We start from the raw sequence: 16875 nt of genomic DNA, 5'->3' as shown, positions 1-16875 counted from the left end.
CAGGGCAAAAACTTAAAATTTTAATTATGGAATGCAGTAAAAAGATTAGAAATTCTACACAAAAAAATATCTAAACTTTAGAATAATAATAATTTTTATAATAATGCTTCAGGTCGTCTTTTAGTGAAATCCTCAATCTCAAATGAATAATTACCAAAAAAGAATAATAATACTGTCGATTCTTTCATTACATACCAATATGAGAAGATGGAAACACCGTCTTCCAACAGTCAGCCTAGCATTATATGGTACTCATGAAAATCACTTTCAGTTAACACGAAAATTTATAGGATATATTAGAAATTGAAAAGAACTTAGTTTACAAAGGAATAATCGTATCGTGATACTCCGTAAGATGGAAAGCAGAATACCTGCCAACGCGTGTTTTTACTTTTTAGCTTCTTCAGGGTAGAGCCACCAGAAAACCATAGAAAAAAGTGAAGAAAAAAAACCATAAGGGATCACGAATAGGATACTGCATCCACACTAAGGAAGCCTAAGCTACTTGTATGATTGCCCTGTCCTGAAGAAGCCAAAAAGTAGAAACACGTGTCGGCAGGTACCGTCTTTACTTGTTCTTATGGAGTATCCCGATAAACCCATTCTTTTGCTCTTTAATCACCGTGCTAGCTTTCAGTTTTTAGAACTTACTTATTATCAAATGTAACAAGAAATATGATTGCAACCAGTATAGAAGATCAAGCACTTTCAAAAATACACGAAGTACAGTTTAACGTACATATGACTCATAGTGGTAGATGTTGTCCACTTGCATCACCCGGTTCAATACCACCACATAGGACTTAGGCGGCGTGAAGTGGTTCCATGGAACTCACGTTTCGCCGCCATGTCGATGTGTCCGGTTTCCAAAGGGGAAATGGAAAAGAAAAGAAAATGCATGATGGCGTCCTCACGACCAAAACCTTCCGGAGGTAAACTCGCCTCCCATTCGGATCTCCGGGCGGAGGCTGGTCGGGGGGGTCCATCAGGCGGATCAAAAAGCCTAAAAATCAATTTCTGCAACATCAGAGGCCTAAACACCAATATTAATGCAGTACACCAATACCTGCAATCAAATAAGCCTCACATTCTGGCATTGGCAGAAACAAAGGTGAAACCTTCAACAACAAATGTTCACCTCATTTATCCTGGATACGACCTACACACCCGATTTCGACTAAACTTTGGATTGGCAGTATTTGTCAAGAACGATTTGAGTTGCCAGCGGGAGGAAACGCTTGAACCTGCGGACTTTGAAGTCATGTGGTTCAAAATATTAGCCACGAAATTTATCTGCTGTATTTACAGACCACCAAGCGAAACCCAATATAGACGGCTCTTTTTGAACCTGGTTGATCGCATTAACCATCTGCAAATTGACTACCCAAGCGCAGAAATCATCGTCATGGGTGATTTTAACGTTCACAATATCAACTGGCTGCGCTTCTGTAACAAGAACGACGATGAGGGACGAGAAGCTGTGCTATTTGCCACCATATGCGGGCTTACGTAGCCTGTGGAGGAACCTACCAGAATCCCCGATCGAGGCGGCGAGTTCGCGAGTCTCCTAGATCTGGTCTTGGCTTCAGACCCTGACTCGTACACAGTATCAGTACAAGCCCCCCTAGGAACATCGGACCACAAATTGATAACAGTCTCTTGCCAATTGGAGGTTAAAACGCAGGATCCTCCGATGCCGCGGAAGGTATGGCACTATAAATCAGCAGAGTGGAACCATCTTCGGGAATTTTATCGCTCATTCCCTTGGAAAGACGTCTGCTTTAGAACCAATGACATCTCAGAATGTGCAAACCAAATTACAGAGACGATCTTGGCAGGAATGAAAGCTTATATCCCTTTTTCCACTAAATTCGGATCAAACAACAAGCAATGGTTCAACCTGAATTGCAAAAAGGCAGTAAACACTAAAAACGCAGCATATCGCAAATGGCATCAACATCCTTCCATCGAAAATCGGAGGAACTTTTTAGCCTCCAGAAATAGCTGCAAGCGAATTATTGATGAATGCAAAGAGAGTCACAATAACAGGATCAAAAACAAACTGCTAAACTGCCCAAATGGAACAAGATCTTTCTGGTCGGTATCGAAAGCCGTTAGTCAAGGATTTGCTAAGTGGGCCTTGCCACCCCTAACAGCAGATGATGGTTCTATCGCGGTAACAGCAAGGGAAAAAGCCAACTTACTGGGTAAACTCTTCGCGTCCATTTCTATTCTGCACTCGCAAGGCAAAACACCGCCATATTTGCCAAGGGTGAATTCATCGATGGGAGAAATTTCGTTTCCCCAACGAATTATAAATAAAATTCTCAAAAGCGTAGACACCAACAAAGCTACTGGACCCGATGGAATTCCAGCCCTAATGCTAAAACGTTGTGCAGACGAATTGACTTCTCCCTTATGTAGACTGTTCACGGCATCTTATAAGCAGGGCCAATTTCCAACAAGCTGGAAAACTGCTCGAGTGCAAGCTGTACCCAAAAAGGGTAAGAAGACGATGCCCTCCAATTACCGCCCGATTGCACTAGTTCCAGTAATATCGAAGATTATGGAGAAAGCAGTCAACCAACAACTGTTAAGATATCTGGAATCATCTGGACTAATCAGCGATCATCAATACGGCTTCCGAAAGCTTCGATCCACCGGCGATCTTCTGGCCTACGTCACACACTCGTGGACGGAGGCCATGGAGATGCACGGCGAGTCCCGCTCAGTCGCTCTTGACATTTCCAAGGCATTTGACAGAGTGTGGCATGAGGGACTACTAACCAAGCTCTCCTCAATCGGCATACAAAACTCATTATTGAATTGGATCAAAAGTTTTCTTGAACAATGAACAATCCAAGTAGCCGTCGATGGATACCTCTCCGACAAATTTAACATTAACGCTGGAGTCCCTCAAGGATGCATTCTATCCCCCACCCTTTTCTTGGTATATATCAACGATTTGCTAGGAACCACTGTCAATCCAATCTACAGCTTTGCGGACGATAGCACACTTATTTCCACATTTAAGTCCACCAAACCAACGACAACCGCAAGTTCTCAGAATCTTAGGCAGCAACAAGTAGCTTCAACCAACAACGATATTAAAGCAATCTTGGAGTGGGGCGATAACAATTTGCAGTATTTACGATGAAGACTAACCTTGGTGGCCCGGAGCTGGTTATGGCAGGGAAAACATTGCCAATGAAATCATCTTTACATCTTCTAGGAGTCGAGGTCACCAACAGTGTGTCTTGGCATGACCGCGTTGCCGAGGTCGCCAGGGCGGCTTCCAAAAAACTCGGAGTGCTTTTTAAAACGAAAAAACTGTATACACCAGAACAGCTGCTGACTCTTTCTAAGGCTCAAATACGCCCTTCCTTCGAGTATTTCTCGCATGTCTGGAGCTCTGCACCCAAGTATAGTTTAAACCTGCTGGATTCTATACAGAAGAGAGCTATTCATCTTATCGACAAACCAGAACTGACAAAGAGTCTGGATAGTCTGGAGCATAGGAGAAAGGTGGCTGATCTCTGTTTATTCTACCGTTATTATCACGGTAAGTGCTCCTCTGAGCTAGCAGGCCTGATTCAACCCAGGGCTGTTCCGGCAAGAAGGACGCGTTTAGCAGTTGCGGCTCATCAACATCGAGTCCACCTGCCTACCCCAAGGACGTCGCTGTATCGGGACTCATTCATCTGGAGAACATCTTCTTTGTGGAACTGGCTTCCACCTCACATATTTCCCGACGCATAGAACCTACAGCGATTCAAGATAGATGCCCACAATTATCTTCGCGCAAGCACCACTTCAAGAGTGACATAGGACTTTCCTCTTGCGCTTGTGTTTACCATTAAAAAAAAACCCAAATAATAGTCCAACTATAATATATAAGGAGAATATAAACCATGAAAGAGTAAAATGGAAAATGAGAAAGTCATGTTGCGTTATATTTTTTACACTATAAAAGGCACTAGCTGCTAATCTTCATAGAATTTAACAACACAACTAAAGAAATAATAAGTCCAGAGTACGAAGAACATGATCGAGAAAGAAACTAAATAATAAAGCAACAACTTATGAAAACACATTTGAAATAATAAATAATCGCAATACATAACAAAATCTAGATATATCAACAGATTTAATGATAACATAAAGATTTACAAATCTGAGCGAAGAAGTCATGCATATATCTAATCAACAGCTAAATAGACCACAGTTAAAATAATAAATAATTATAATAAAGCAAAGAAATTATTATAAATATTACAAACAAAGCCTTACAAGAAATGATGGATAGAAATAGAGAAAAATATTACTGGATAAGAAGCTTAGACAAAGTCACATACGCAACGGCACTAACTATAAAACGTTTATTCACAAATGAAACATAACCTCAGTACCCAAAACTAGCGAAACATAGCCGACATGAAAAACGAGGATACAAAATCAAGACCTAAGCATAACAATACGGAAACGACAAATGATCTAATACGGAAAATACATAAAAAATATGAAAGAATATACAAAAATATTTGAAAAACTCAAACAAATAGCTGCTAAAGCCTATAGAATTAGAAGATATACGAAACAAAAAGACCAATACCTATAAAACAAACAATTTTTAGACAATTCAAGGAAACTTTATAACATTGTTTTAGGTTAAAAATTCGATTCGAAAGAAATACATACTGATGAGAAAATAGAAAATATAAAAAAAAGATATCAAACACAGCTGCTAAGGAGACTGGATACAGAGAGACTATGAGAAGATTGCCAAAACTAGCAGAATGGCATAAGAAAGTGTTACAGAAGTAAAACTCAAGTAACTCTTAGCATGAGTTAAAACTGGAAAGCACCAGGCGTAGATGGCATACCAAAGTTCTTCTGGAAACAATTAAAAATAACTCACAAATATTTAGCTCAAGCTTGCAATAATGGGTATTTTAAACACTATGTTTGCAATACTCTTTTGTAATAATATCGGAAAGAATATGTATTTATCTGCAAAAAAATAATTTGTTTGCTGATGCAAGATGATTCAGCAGAACGGATGTGTAAAAGATTTCTATGAACGTAAATATCGCCTCTTCACAAGTAAAATGGTTCAAAAATACTGTAAAAAACAAATAAAAAGCCTCTCAGTACCATGGATTGATTACAAAAAAAGCTTCTTTTGATAGTGTACCTCATGGCTGGTTAATTGAAGCGATGAATATATACGGAAGATCTCCAGTAATACTCTTTTTTATAACGAGAATACTCCTGAGGAAAACTGCTTTCTATCTGAAAAATGAATCAAGCAGAATTACAATTAAATATATCAATATTAAAACTGGTATCTATCAAGGAGACTCTCTGTCCCCACGCTTTTTCTGCATGGCATTGTACTTCAATTTTTAATAGTGTAAATACTGCACATTCAAGGCCTTTATTATCGACTGATAACCTGAAATTGATAGCAAAGGCAAGAACTCACAAAACAACTAGAGTTGACCTTGAAAAGTGTGCTAAAGTGAGAAAGTCTTTCATCGAAGGCAAATCACAAAATAAAGAAAATTTCCAAATTATTCAAGAAAACACCATAAAATTACTGGAACAACAAGATGTATACAAATGTTTCCGTATTAATAAAAATGACGGAATTTAACACAAGAAGATGAAGAATGGACTTCATGGAATGTACGGCAGAAGCATTAGCGAAATCCTAAAATACCAGTTAAATGCAAAAAATAAATCATTTACTATACCTGTCATCCAATACAGTTTTGGTATTATTAAACGAACCCAATATAAACTAGAAAAGATGATATACAATCAATAAAATTACTAGGCTAGTAAGCACTAAAATCAGTCACACTATTTCTCTTTAAGACCTCAACTATACCTGAAAGTAAAAAACAAAGAAAAGTATATTAGGATGGTATACAGACACATTGAAAAGATTAATAAACCAAAAGCTGAGAGTTTTATCTATCCTAATTGTTTAAAGAAAAACTAAAGAATAAAAAGAAATAAGAGCAAACGATCAGAAGAAAAGTAAAAGTATTCCTTGACAAATAATATAGAGAGCTGAAAAACAAATAACTTATACAGGATAATCATGGAAGTTGCTTACTAATGCAAATTTAAAAGCAAAGACAGAATCATTGATAATAACATGATTTCTAGAAACACTTGCGAGGTTATCAAAAATATCTCTGGCAAACAAAACCTCCAGACAATACAAAAATCCGTTGGGAGGAGTACTGCACATATCGTGCGTAAAGTACTCTACCAAACGAGTAACACCATAATAAAAAACTATATAAAAAATTAGAGAATATTAATAAAAAGAAGCAAAGGGATGCAGAAAAAAGCGCTAAGATGTGAGGAGCAAATTACAATATACAACACGAGGACAAAACATGCCATAAAGAAAAAGGGCAATCAAGGCAAGGTATCCCTCACTCCAGACTTATGCAATGTCTATTCATGTACAAAGTCCAGGAAAAGTACAAGCCAATGGAAAACTGAAGTAACGATTGGAGTAAAGTGTGCTTAGAATCTATACTGCGTGGAATATTCGAGGGTGACTGTAAAATTAACTTAGCTTAGAGTAGCGGCGTACATTTGACTATGTACTAAAAAAAATAAAAATACACACCTATTGAAGCAATAATCTAGTAAGTATCTTACCATTTTGAAATCTAGATTAGATACGCCAACTTTTGAAATCACTTGTAAAGCAGTCAAGTAATTTTCTTTTCCAGGACAATTAGTTAAATTTGAGAAATGATGGTTAAAAGACACAATTTTCAACACAAGTTGCGCAAAAATCTGATAATTTCTTAAAAATGTGAACAAGTTGTGTTTGAATTTAGTTTTGTAATTTATCGAAAGGTTATTTAGTGTTATATTAAAAAAAATTGTTAAGAAATTCGAAAATTTGTAGCCATGGTCCTAAAAAGGTCAACAAGGGGTGTCAATTTTTTTCGGTTTTCCTATGAATGCCCATAATTTTAAAAAAGTACTCAAGATAGATTTTTTTTTGTATTTTTTTTGAATCCCTGAGCACCTGGTCTATTGCCCTTTATCAGCTTATCGTTGACTGTTGGGATACCCTGTATGTGACTTAGATACAAAAAAGCATGTAGAACTCATGCGCAAATATTTCCACAATCAAGCAGCTGTCTCCATTGATTGGATGAATAGCGGAAGCATCATCTTAGAGAGAGGTAAATTCTTGTGGGCTATCCGGGATCAAGCTGTTGCTACTCGCTAGTACCTAAAATATATTGTAAAAGATCAGAACATAACATCAATACAATGTAGAATGTGTGAAGAAAAATATAAAAATATTAAACACTAAGTAATTTCAAAATAGTTAGTTTCAAAATACGTATAAACATTTTTCATTAGTGATGTGGAATTTGTCAAAAAACTACTTATTGTAATAACATTCTTAGATCCATTTTTAACTTATTACTACAACGAACATACACTGACGATCAAGTCAAAATTACGAATATTTTTTTAAAAAATTTCATAATTTTAATTTTTTTTTTGTAGTTTCCCACTAAAAGTAATTTTAAACTAAAGCAAGGCTAAATTTTCAAAAAACATTTTAGCGATTCTCATACTCAGTTGACATCATATTCTGTAGCTCATATATCAAGATCTTTCTCACTTTTTATTAAAATTTCTTTAAATTTTTATTACAAAAAATTGATATTAAATATTTTATTGACATAATTTTGTCGCACCTAAACTATTTTATTATTTTCAGATTTTATCATCAAAATTTATTTTATAATAATATTAAAGTTATGGCCTCCAACGAAACACTGATAAACTTTGGAGCTGGACCAGGAAAAATCCCGGATGAGGTAATTGTACAAATACAGCCATTAAAAAATAAATAATAATAAATTAATTATACAATAAAAAAGTCTCATTGACTACAAACCATAGAACAGTCAAACTGATTAAGTATAGATATATTGATTATTATTAGAGGTATGAGTTGCTTAAGAAAATGGCTTCAAGACATTACACACTTATTATCTTTTACTACATGGAGTTAATACATTTTACGTCTCAATTTTAGTCATCCATCATCAGCCCATTGACCCAAATTGTGCGATTTATTTTCTTAGAAAATGGCCCAAGATAATTAGAAAATGTCAATTATTATGCACATTTTCAAAAATTATGTACACATCAAACTGTGTTTATTTATGTTTTATATACAGAATATTATCTTAATAAAAATAGACCTCTTATTAAACAAACCATCACATTCTAAAATTACTTTTTATCATTCAATGTTTCAATAAACTTGTCAAAAATACATATACAAAAAAATAATAATCTCTCCATAAAATTTAATAACCCTATTACTAGAAAATGGCCTCGTAAAAAGATAATAGTTAATACAAACATCTGAAAACTGCCTATATGGAACTATGAAATCATATCTAAATTACCCAATAAACCATATAGTTATTTGCTTTCAGTAATTTTTATTTCAGGTACTTAAGGAGGCCCAAGAAGAATTTCTGTCTTATCAAAATACTGGTTTTAGCGTAACGGAGCTTAGTCATAGATCTAAGGAATATGAGAAAATCAATCAGGACGCTCAAGATAGATTACGGGAGTTATTGTTAGTAGAAATTATCTTATTTATTACAATTTTTAATTATTATTAAAGTGTTTTTTTATATATTAGAAACGTGCCAGATAACTACAAAATTCTGTTTTTACATGGTGGAGGTCAGGCTTTATTCTCTGCGATTCCTTTAAACTTATTGCAAAATGAAGGCAGTGCGGATTATATAACAGCAGGTAAGTATTTAGGTTTTATTTTGTTAAGTATTTGACTATTCAAATTAAACAAGAAAAATTTTAATATTTCTAAGATAAAGGGTGCAACCTACGTTTAAACCGCCCAAAATTTTTCCTATAGTATTCAAGAACAGAAGACTTTCTGATTCTAAAATCGAACTTTATCCCAAATGTGTTTACATTTAATATTGGCATAACTTAACAGTAAACGATGAACAATTTCCTTGGCAAAACAAAATATTAATTTTAGCTAGTATTTGAAATCTTTTTTATAGTCTTTTTATAGGCGTAATTTTTCCCTTTTGAGACCGAGCAGACAGGATGCGGTTTTTAAGTTCTGTGTCTTTTAAAGTTAAAGATATTTTGGTTCCAGCCTTTGTATTAAAAGAATGCACTCTAGCAAAGTCTTGAGATACCACCTTGCTTAACAAGCTAAAGCTTAACAAGATCCCCAGTTAACTCTTCATCTATGTAGATTGCAGTATCAGTGCAGATTGCCTTGTATCACTTTGACCATTAAGGGGAAATCCAGACAGGCAAATATTTTGTTGGATTTTTTTCGTATTATCTAAATCGGCAGCTCTTTCTAGTCTCTCTACTTTTTCTTTTAGTATTTTATTTTTCTTTAATAATTCGGAAAACATTTCAGATATAATTCGATTACGCTCTCTTTCCTCTTCAAATTGCTCATTAATGAAATCCATGTATCTTTTCACGTCTCGTACCTCGCTCTGTAGTTCCTTTATCAGCGTCTTAAGTTCCATCATGTCACCTTCGGACTTAGAAGATGAAGCCGGTACCGCGGATAGTCGTCTACTGCTGCTGTCACAATCCTTGCAGTTCCAGAGTATTTTTTGGGATTGTATCAATCTAGCCTCCACCTCAGTTACGCCTCCACAGTCGAGATGAAACATCGCAGAACAGCGCCCACATTGCAGCTTAAGACCCCTGCCCACACTTCGGCGACAAACCTTGCAATTTTTATTAGACATGCCCTTAAGGTATATGAAGAAAGCAGAATACTTTTGGCAACAATGTCGCACGGGTAATTTATATGCGACTAACTACCAAACAGTCCAAAGTCCAATATGTCGTGCTAAATCTCGGTAGTTCACAGGTTATTCATAAAAAAACCTTACAAAACCAGGAATAGCTTACCAGTTACAGGTTCTTTTACAAGAAGGTATCACTCTGAGTCGAAGATTCGATAATAATAACGGTTATTTGCTTCAAAAAACAGCTTTTGAGCAGGACCACAATAAACAAACAAACACACAGCTTCCTCTTATGTGACAGAGACTTTGCATTAATAGAAAAAAAACAGGAATAGTTTATATACTAATAAACTGGGCTAGCGTGATTGTAAATATAAGTTGTAACCAGAGATTTGAGCCATTTTGTATGAAAAACAGTGATTTCAAAACGTAAGTGAAAATTCATTTAATACGGTTTTGTTTAAAATAACGCATAGTATTTGGATTCAAATTACTTCTGACGATACTACAATCGTGAAGGAAAGAAAATGGCATGATTTTCTACAACCATGGATAATTCATTAATTGTCAAAAAAAAGCAAAAAAACTTTTAGGACATCTTCCTCCTGTTAGGGTAGCTTCTTTTTCTAATATATATGCTGGTGGTCTTCCCATTAAAAAAGCTAACAAAAAAAACATGGAGAACATGTGTCGTTACATTTCCTTAGAATATGTTGACTTTTATAAAAGCCCTGGCACAGAATAATTTTTTAAGAGTCTCTGAAATTAAATTGGGTAATTTTTAATCGTGTAATGTAATTTTTCAGTTATCTATTAATCAAGTTAATTAAAAAAATATATTTATTTACATTTGGTCATTATTAAACTATAGAATTTCTATAATGCGCTGTTTTTCATTAATTGTTAACCTTAGGCTTATATTCGTTTAAAAAACCACAAACATGTTGTAACAATACTTACAAAGTGGTTACTTCATTCTATAAAAACATATATTTTTACTTGTCCCACATAAGCCAAAAAGGTCTTTAAGAACATAGTTTTATAATTTTATATTTTCCGTATGTAATTAAAATAAAAGCAATAAACAATAATATTTTTTAAATAAAATATTTTTTCACTATTGAATATATTTTCTTTTGGCGCCGATAATGTTGTTCGGCTTATTGATTCAATTAATGAAAAGAAATATGAAATTTATCATATTGGTAATTTTCAGTTGGTTCATTACTTAAAAAATTATTAAATTCGGGTCAAAATTTAAAAAAAGTACTTTCAAAAATTATTTACGTTTAACTATTGACTGTATAATTTTCCATTAATTTTAAATTCTAATTTAAAAACAAAATTTATAATGTTGGGGTAATTTTTAGTGAAGAACGTAGAGACTTAGTTTGAAATATTTATTATTTATAAGATAATATGAAGCAATATTAGCAACAAATTGAATAGAAATTCAGAAAGAACAATATTAAAACAAGCTGGGCCTATACAAATCTATTTTGAGTTGAAAAAATTAATTTTAACTGCATCCCTATAAAAAAATGAAATTTAATGTCATTTTTGGTGAAACTGGAGATGTTAAAAAATTTTGCCTCCTAAAAAAAATAAGTATTAGGGTAATTTTTAATAAAACAAAAAATAAAAACATCTTTAAAACAATTCGTTTATAAAAATAGAATTAAAAAGTACAACTACATAATTAAAGCTCTAAAAAAATTTAAATAAATTAAAATAAATAATTAAATTGTCAGAGCCAATTTTAATGAAATTTAAGATTCTAGAACATTTTTAATAGAAAATATTTTTTTTCAGGTATTTGGTCAAAAGTAGCGGCAAATGAAGCCAAAAAATTTGGTAAAGTCAATTTAATTTAGCCAGATTTTCATTCCACTTGTAATGAAAAAACATGGAAAGTCCAGTCAAATCCTAATGCGTCATATTTGTATTATTGCGACAATGAAACAATTGAAGGTACTACTTAATATTCATATCGATAATTATATATTGTTTAAATCTGTATACTTAGACACCCATTGTATGAAAAAATACGTAAGTGTAATACTTTATTTTAATTTTTTTTAAAAATAGCAGTAAATAATGGTTTTGTTTTCAAATAATATTAAGGCCGATCCTTTTATCTTCCACTTATTCCTGATTTAAAATAACTAGTAATCATACAATAGTTGGTAAGGCCTGGAAAATGTCAAAATAAGACACTTCCGATTATCCCAAAAGTAAATACCACTGAATTCTAAGTGAGTTCTTAAAATTTTAGGGATTGAGTTCCCGTTTATTCCAGAATCATCCAAGGTGCCATTAGTTGCTGATATGTCATCTAGTATTATGACCAAAAGAATTGACGTTTCAAAGGTAATATATGTCCCACATTTTTTTTTTTATTTTTTCTGTATTTGTTTTATATTTTAAGGTGAAGAGTTTTTAGGTGATCCTAAAAACCATCTAAACAATTATTTTTTTAGTTTGGAATTATTATAGCAGCCGTTCAAAAAAACTTAGGTACAGCAGGACTTGGGATTGTGATCATAAGAGAAGACCTTATAGGAAATTCCATGAACTGTTGCCCATCTTTTCTAAACTTTAAGGCAGTATGTGATATGAACTCTATACTTAATACCCCGCCTGTATTTTCGTAAGTACCTAATACTAAAATTATTTTTATTATGCAGGAAGACGCATTTTAATCTGTCGACCTTGATTTATCCCAAAATATTAGCTCACTGAATTTGATAGTAATGACAGTTTTAAGGTTCATTATAAAGAAACCTCACGACCTTGTCAACCGTAAATTAGGATCAAAATCCTGAAAAGTATTCACAGCACAAGAGAACACCTCTAAGTGTAATTTTCCGTTCAAATTCAATTCAAAAATTCTATTTGGAAAAATACTTTGAACTTCAAATGACCATCAACATTGGCCTAAAAGTCAAATTCAATAGCACCAAATATAACCCCCATTGTCATTAACTATGTCAGAATTATTTTTTTCAAGGTTAAGGGAGATATCGAGAACCATAGATTAAAATGTGAGATATGTAAGACATTTTACCTGTATAAGCGTTAATTATCAATTTTAGAGTTTATCTACTTGGCAAGGTCCTAAAATGGGTAAAAAACCATGGAGGCTTAGAAAGTTTTGAGGAGGAAAGTAAAAGAAAAAGCCAATTGCTTTATACTACCATAGACAGTTCACAAGGATTTTATCACAACAAAGTTTCAATCCCATACCGAAGTAGAGTTAACGTGACATTTACAATAGAAAATGGCAATTTAGAACTGGAAAACAAATTCATAACAATGGCTGAGGAAAGAGGAATTTATCAACTAAAAGGGCATAAACTAGTTGGAGGAATAAGAGTTTCGTTATACAATGCAATTTCGTATGAAAACGTCACTACTTTGGTCCAGTTTATGAAGGAGTTTCAAGAGCAAAACGCTTCAATGTTGTAATATTAATTAGGTTTTGTAATAAAATGGTGTTTTTTTGTCTATTCCAAAAATAATCGCAAAAGTAAGAATTTTTGCCTAATTGAATATTCTTAGCCATATAATATACAGGCCTGGCTAGCAATGTTCTTGGATGCCGCAACCAATAAGAACTGTGAGTTAGAATCTAAAAAGAAAACGAAATTAGGGAATTCATAAATAGGCAAAGGAGTCTAGGAGAAAAGAAATAAAAACTCTAGGAGAGTTTTTATTTCTTTTGGGAACAACAGAGGTAACTGACTCACGCTCAGAGAGGTCGCAGTGAGTCTTAATCACGTAAGTATTTATTGAGATCTATGACGTGGTCGTAGTCTTATTATCCAATATATCGTTAACCATCTGAGTGTGAGAGTTCGGCAGAGAACTCGGCGGAGTCATAGGACCATCCTCGTCAGGATAATTCTTTGTCAACATAGAACTGCTCGATGGTGGCGTGTTAGGCGATCCGTTGGAGGTCGGAGGTCCCATAGCGGAGTGGTGTTGCGGTCCTCAGGAAGTCCCATTTGATAATTTTAAAGCGATGGACCAGTATTGGAAGCTGCAGAGTCCGAACCTACTCCTGCAAAGTCCATTTTCTGTTAAAAGTGGTGTTTGAGGTAGTGTAATGAAGTTACAAGATTTTGTCTTTATTTTTTAGCAATAAGGGTAAGCTCAGGCTGCCCAGCTGTTAACATTTAACCTCTAATTTTATAATTTACACAACAAAAAGGTACATTTTAAGTTTTATCTGTGAGTCATAAGGGGCTTATAATCGTAAATATACATAAAGAAACCAACTTAAAGAGGTTTCTAGCCTGATAGTACCATGAAAAGGTTCGAATTCTTATAGGTTATACCTAGTTCTCCGTTGATTATGTTGTAGTCCCTGGCCTTCATTGTTTTCAGCCCTGGTTGTTTTTAGGACCGTAAACAACACAATTGCCTAAAACTGAGAGGTTTTTCATCACTATGCTTCCAGTTTTCCAGTTACATTAATTTTCTATTCATGCTATTGCATTGTTTACATGTTCTATTATGCAAGTTTAAAGGTCTACCTACCTTGGGAAGCTCTGTTAAATGAAGGATCATGCCTTGTGTGGCAAAATATAATATAAATCATGATTCGGTTCTCGCGGTTTTCCTGACCTGTGACCATTTTTTGTTCCGCTATTTTTACATAGAAATACTCGGTTTTGAGAGCTGTTACTAAACTAGTATACCATATAGGGTCATAGCCTATAAATCCGTACCATTTTCATGAGGAAAAACTCTATTTTCATTAAGTTTTCCCAATTGCATTTTTATACAACGATTGATTCCAAGGATGTTCGTAAGTCGTCGGCATCCAAATTCCTGCGATGGGTATAAAAAAAGCCATCAAGGTAAGACATTCGTCGCAGTAAGGTCGTACCATACCTTTCGAGCGAAGTACCAGTAATTTTTCCGTATTTCAATCCCGTAAAATTTTTAATATTTACATTAAAACTTTGTTTTGACGTTGACAGTGTGAATTGGGTTAGTTTCCGGCTTTGCTTCACGAATGTCATCTGTAACCGCTTGTACAAAACATCATAACCCCGTCCCTTAAATCATACTATTTTGCATCATTGATACAGTGCCGAATTTTCCAGTACATTTTTCCAAACAACTGCCTGTGCTTAATCATAGAAGTTGGTAATAAGGATTGTTAGATTTTAAGGACCCTTTTGTTCATTTAGTTTTAAGCAACCAAAACAGTTACTTACTTATTCATATTTGTAACAATAAAGATTAAGAGCAATAAGATCTCATTATAACCGGACAGTCTACTTTCAATCTCTACCTGGTTTTTCCACTGCTTAAAGGCTTACCCGAGAGGCTAGAGGGGACTCTAAGCTCCTTAATTACTTAGAGTGGCGCCCGAGGCACTTTGTCAACTTTTCTCCTATACCTGCAATAAAACAAAATAGGCTTGTCCAACTCTCCTCCACTTAAGTGGGCCATCTATCCTCCTATTTGAGATGTCTTAGCAGTCTCTAGCTTCTAAAATATGCCGATTAGAGCTATGATTGGTGCTCTCTAGTACACCTTATATATGGTATCTAAACACCAATCCAACAAAAATCGATTAAACTTACCTGATTTAAAAAAAAAAAAAAGCTTCTCAAAACTGATATAAAATATTGCGGAGGGTTGTTGGGTGGGGTCAGAAATAAAACAGAAACCTGTTTACCTAAATGTCGACGTTTCGACTTATATTAAGTCATCCTCAGGACACTGAAATGGATTCAAGTAATTACAGAGATAAAGCAAAGTAATTTCAAGTACATAAAAAACACTATTAAAATAAATGTTCTTTAAGTTACAAAAATTAAAACAACAAAAAAATAAAAACCACGACACAGTTAAAATTACATTCAGGTACAATCCGTTAAAAAGTTTTTTTTTTAAATAAAAAAAAACCGTATAAAATTATTATTATTTTTTTTTATACATTACACCTCTTACCTAAGTCTAGGTTTCTTAAGTTATAATTAAAACACATTTATAATAGGAGCGTAGAATTATTTTTAACATGGGTTAAATTATAGGTGTTATTGTGGGCAAACTAGAATCAACAATAAGCCAAGAAACAAATGTTTTTATTCTTCCGAGCGTTTATTTATTTAATTTTTATGATTCAATGTCATGTTGATAAGTTAAGGATTAGTAGATAAGGAAGATGTATGTATCTATACGTTCAAAAGCAGAAACATAATTTGTTAATACACTGTGTGATCTAAATTTGGAACATACACTCTTTGACAAAAATAAATTTTATGTTTTACAACCCAACCCTCCGCAATATTGAAGATATTGAGTCACAAACACGAAACTGATATAAAATTTTTGCACGTGGTGATTTCAACTATCGTAAACATTCGCGAAGGTGCGTTATAATGCGTTCCAGTCGCCGTCTCAAAGGCAACGAACGCTAAGAAACAGAACGGGACAGGTTAGTCTTGCCCTGTTGCCAAACCTTGCCGGATATTTTGAGTGGACCGTCTACCTTCCTGGTCCATCTCCCATCCTTTTACCCTATATGAATAAAAACGGAGCTTTTAAGATAAAAAAGAAAGAAAGTTAAAAAAAGAAAACTTTTCACACTAAGAATTTTGAACACCAAGTAAATGGTGTAACTGTAAATTCAGTCTTAAAGGACGTAAAGTTACAATTTTTAAAATTATGATCTAAATAATAATACAATGCAGCAAATTATATAGTAAAACATATTAGAAATAATGCTGTATAATATTGAGAAGGACCAAAAATATGACATAATGGTATTTAACTAAATTTCAAATATTAAACTATTTCAGCTACTTAATTTTAGCTGAAACATAGTCATACCTCCGTAGACCAAATATAAAGGACAACAGTTGTTCTGTACACTCTGCAATTCTAAATAACTACATCTAAACATGATAAAAAAATTCTATTAGAATATTTTTATGTTGACAAAATGAATATTCCACAGATCTTTTTTTTTTAATTTAAAATTTGGAATGATTATATTTGCATACAAAACTTTCATGTTTGCATAAGT

General features: G+C 33.7%; 1 protein-coding gene across 1 annotated transcript; it reads left to right on the top strand.

Annotated features, from left to right (window-relative positions):
- The first annotated feature begins 543 nt into the window (after positions 1–543).
- On the top strand, positions 544–13319 carry LOC126741178 (probable phosphoserine aminotransferase). The gene is given in 8 exon segments (XM_050447523.1): positions 544–559; positions 7775–7874; positions 8520–8650; positions 8717–8832; positions 11640–11798; positions 12103–12197; positions 12308–12477; positions 12923–13319. Coding segments are annotated over 7 exon segments (1104 nt in total). The 5' UTR covers positions 544–559; positions 7775–7814; the 3' UTR covers positions 13296–13319.
- The last annotated feature ends 3556 nt before the right edge of the window (positions 13320–16875 follow it).

This window comes from Anthonomus grandis, chromosome 10 (genome assembly GCF_022605725.1).
Source record: "Anthonomus grandis grandis chromosome 10, icAntGran1.3, whole genome shotgun sequence".
Classification (NCBI taxonomy): Eukaryota; Metazoa; Arthropoda; class Insecta; order Coleoptera; family Curculionidae; genus Anthonomus; species Anthonomus grandis.
Note: the sequence above shows the minus strand (reverse complement) of the source record. Positions and strands in the feature narration are given on the sequence as shown.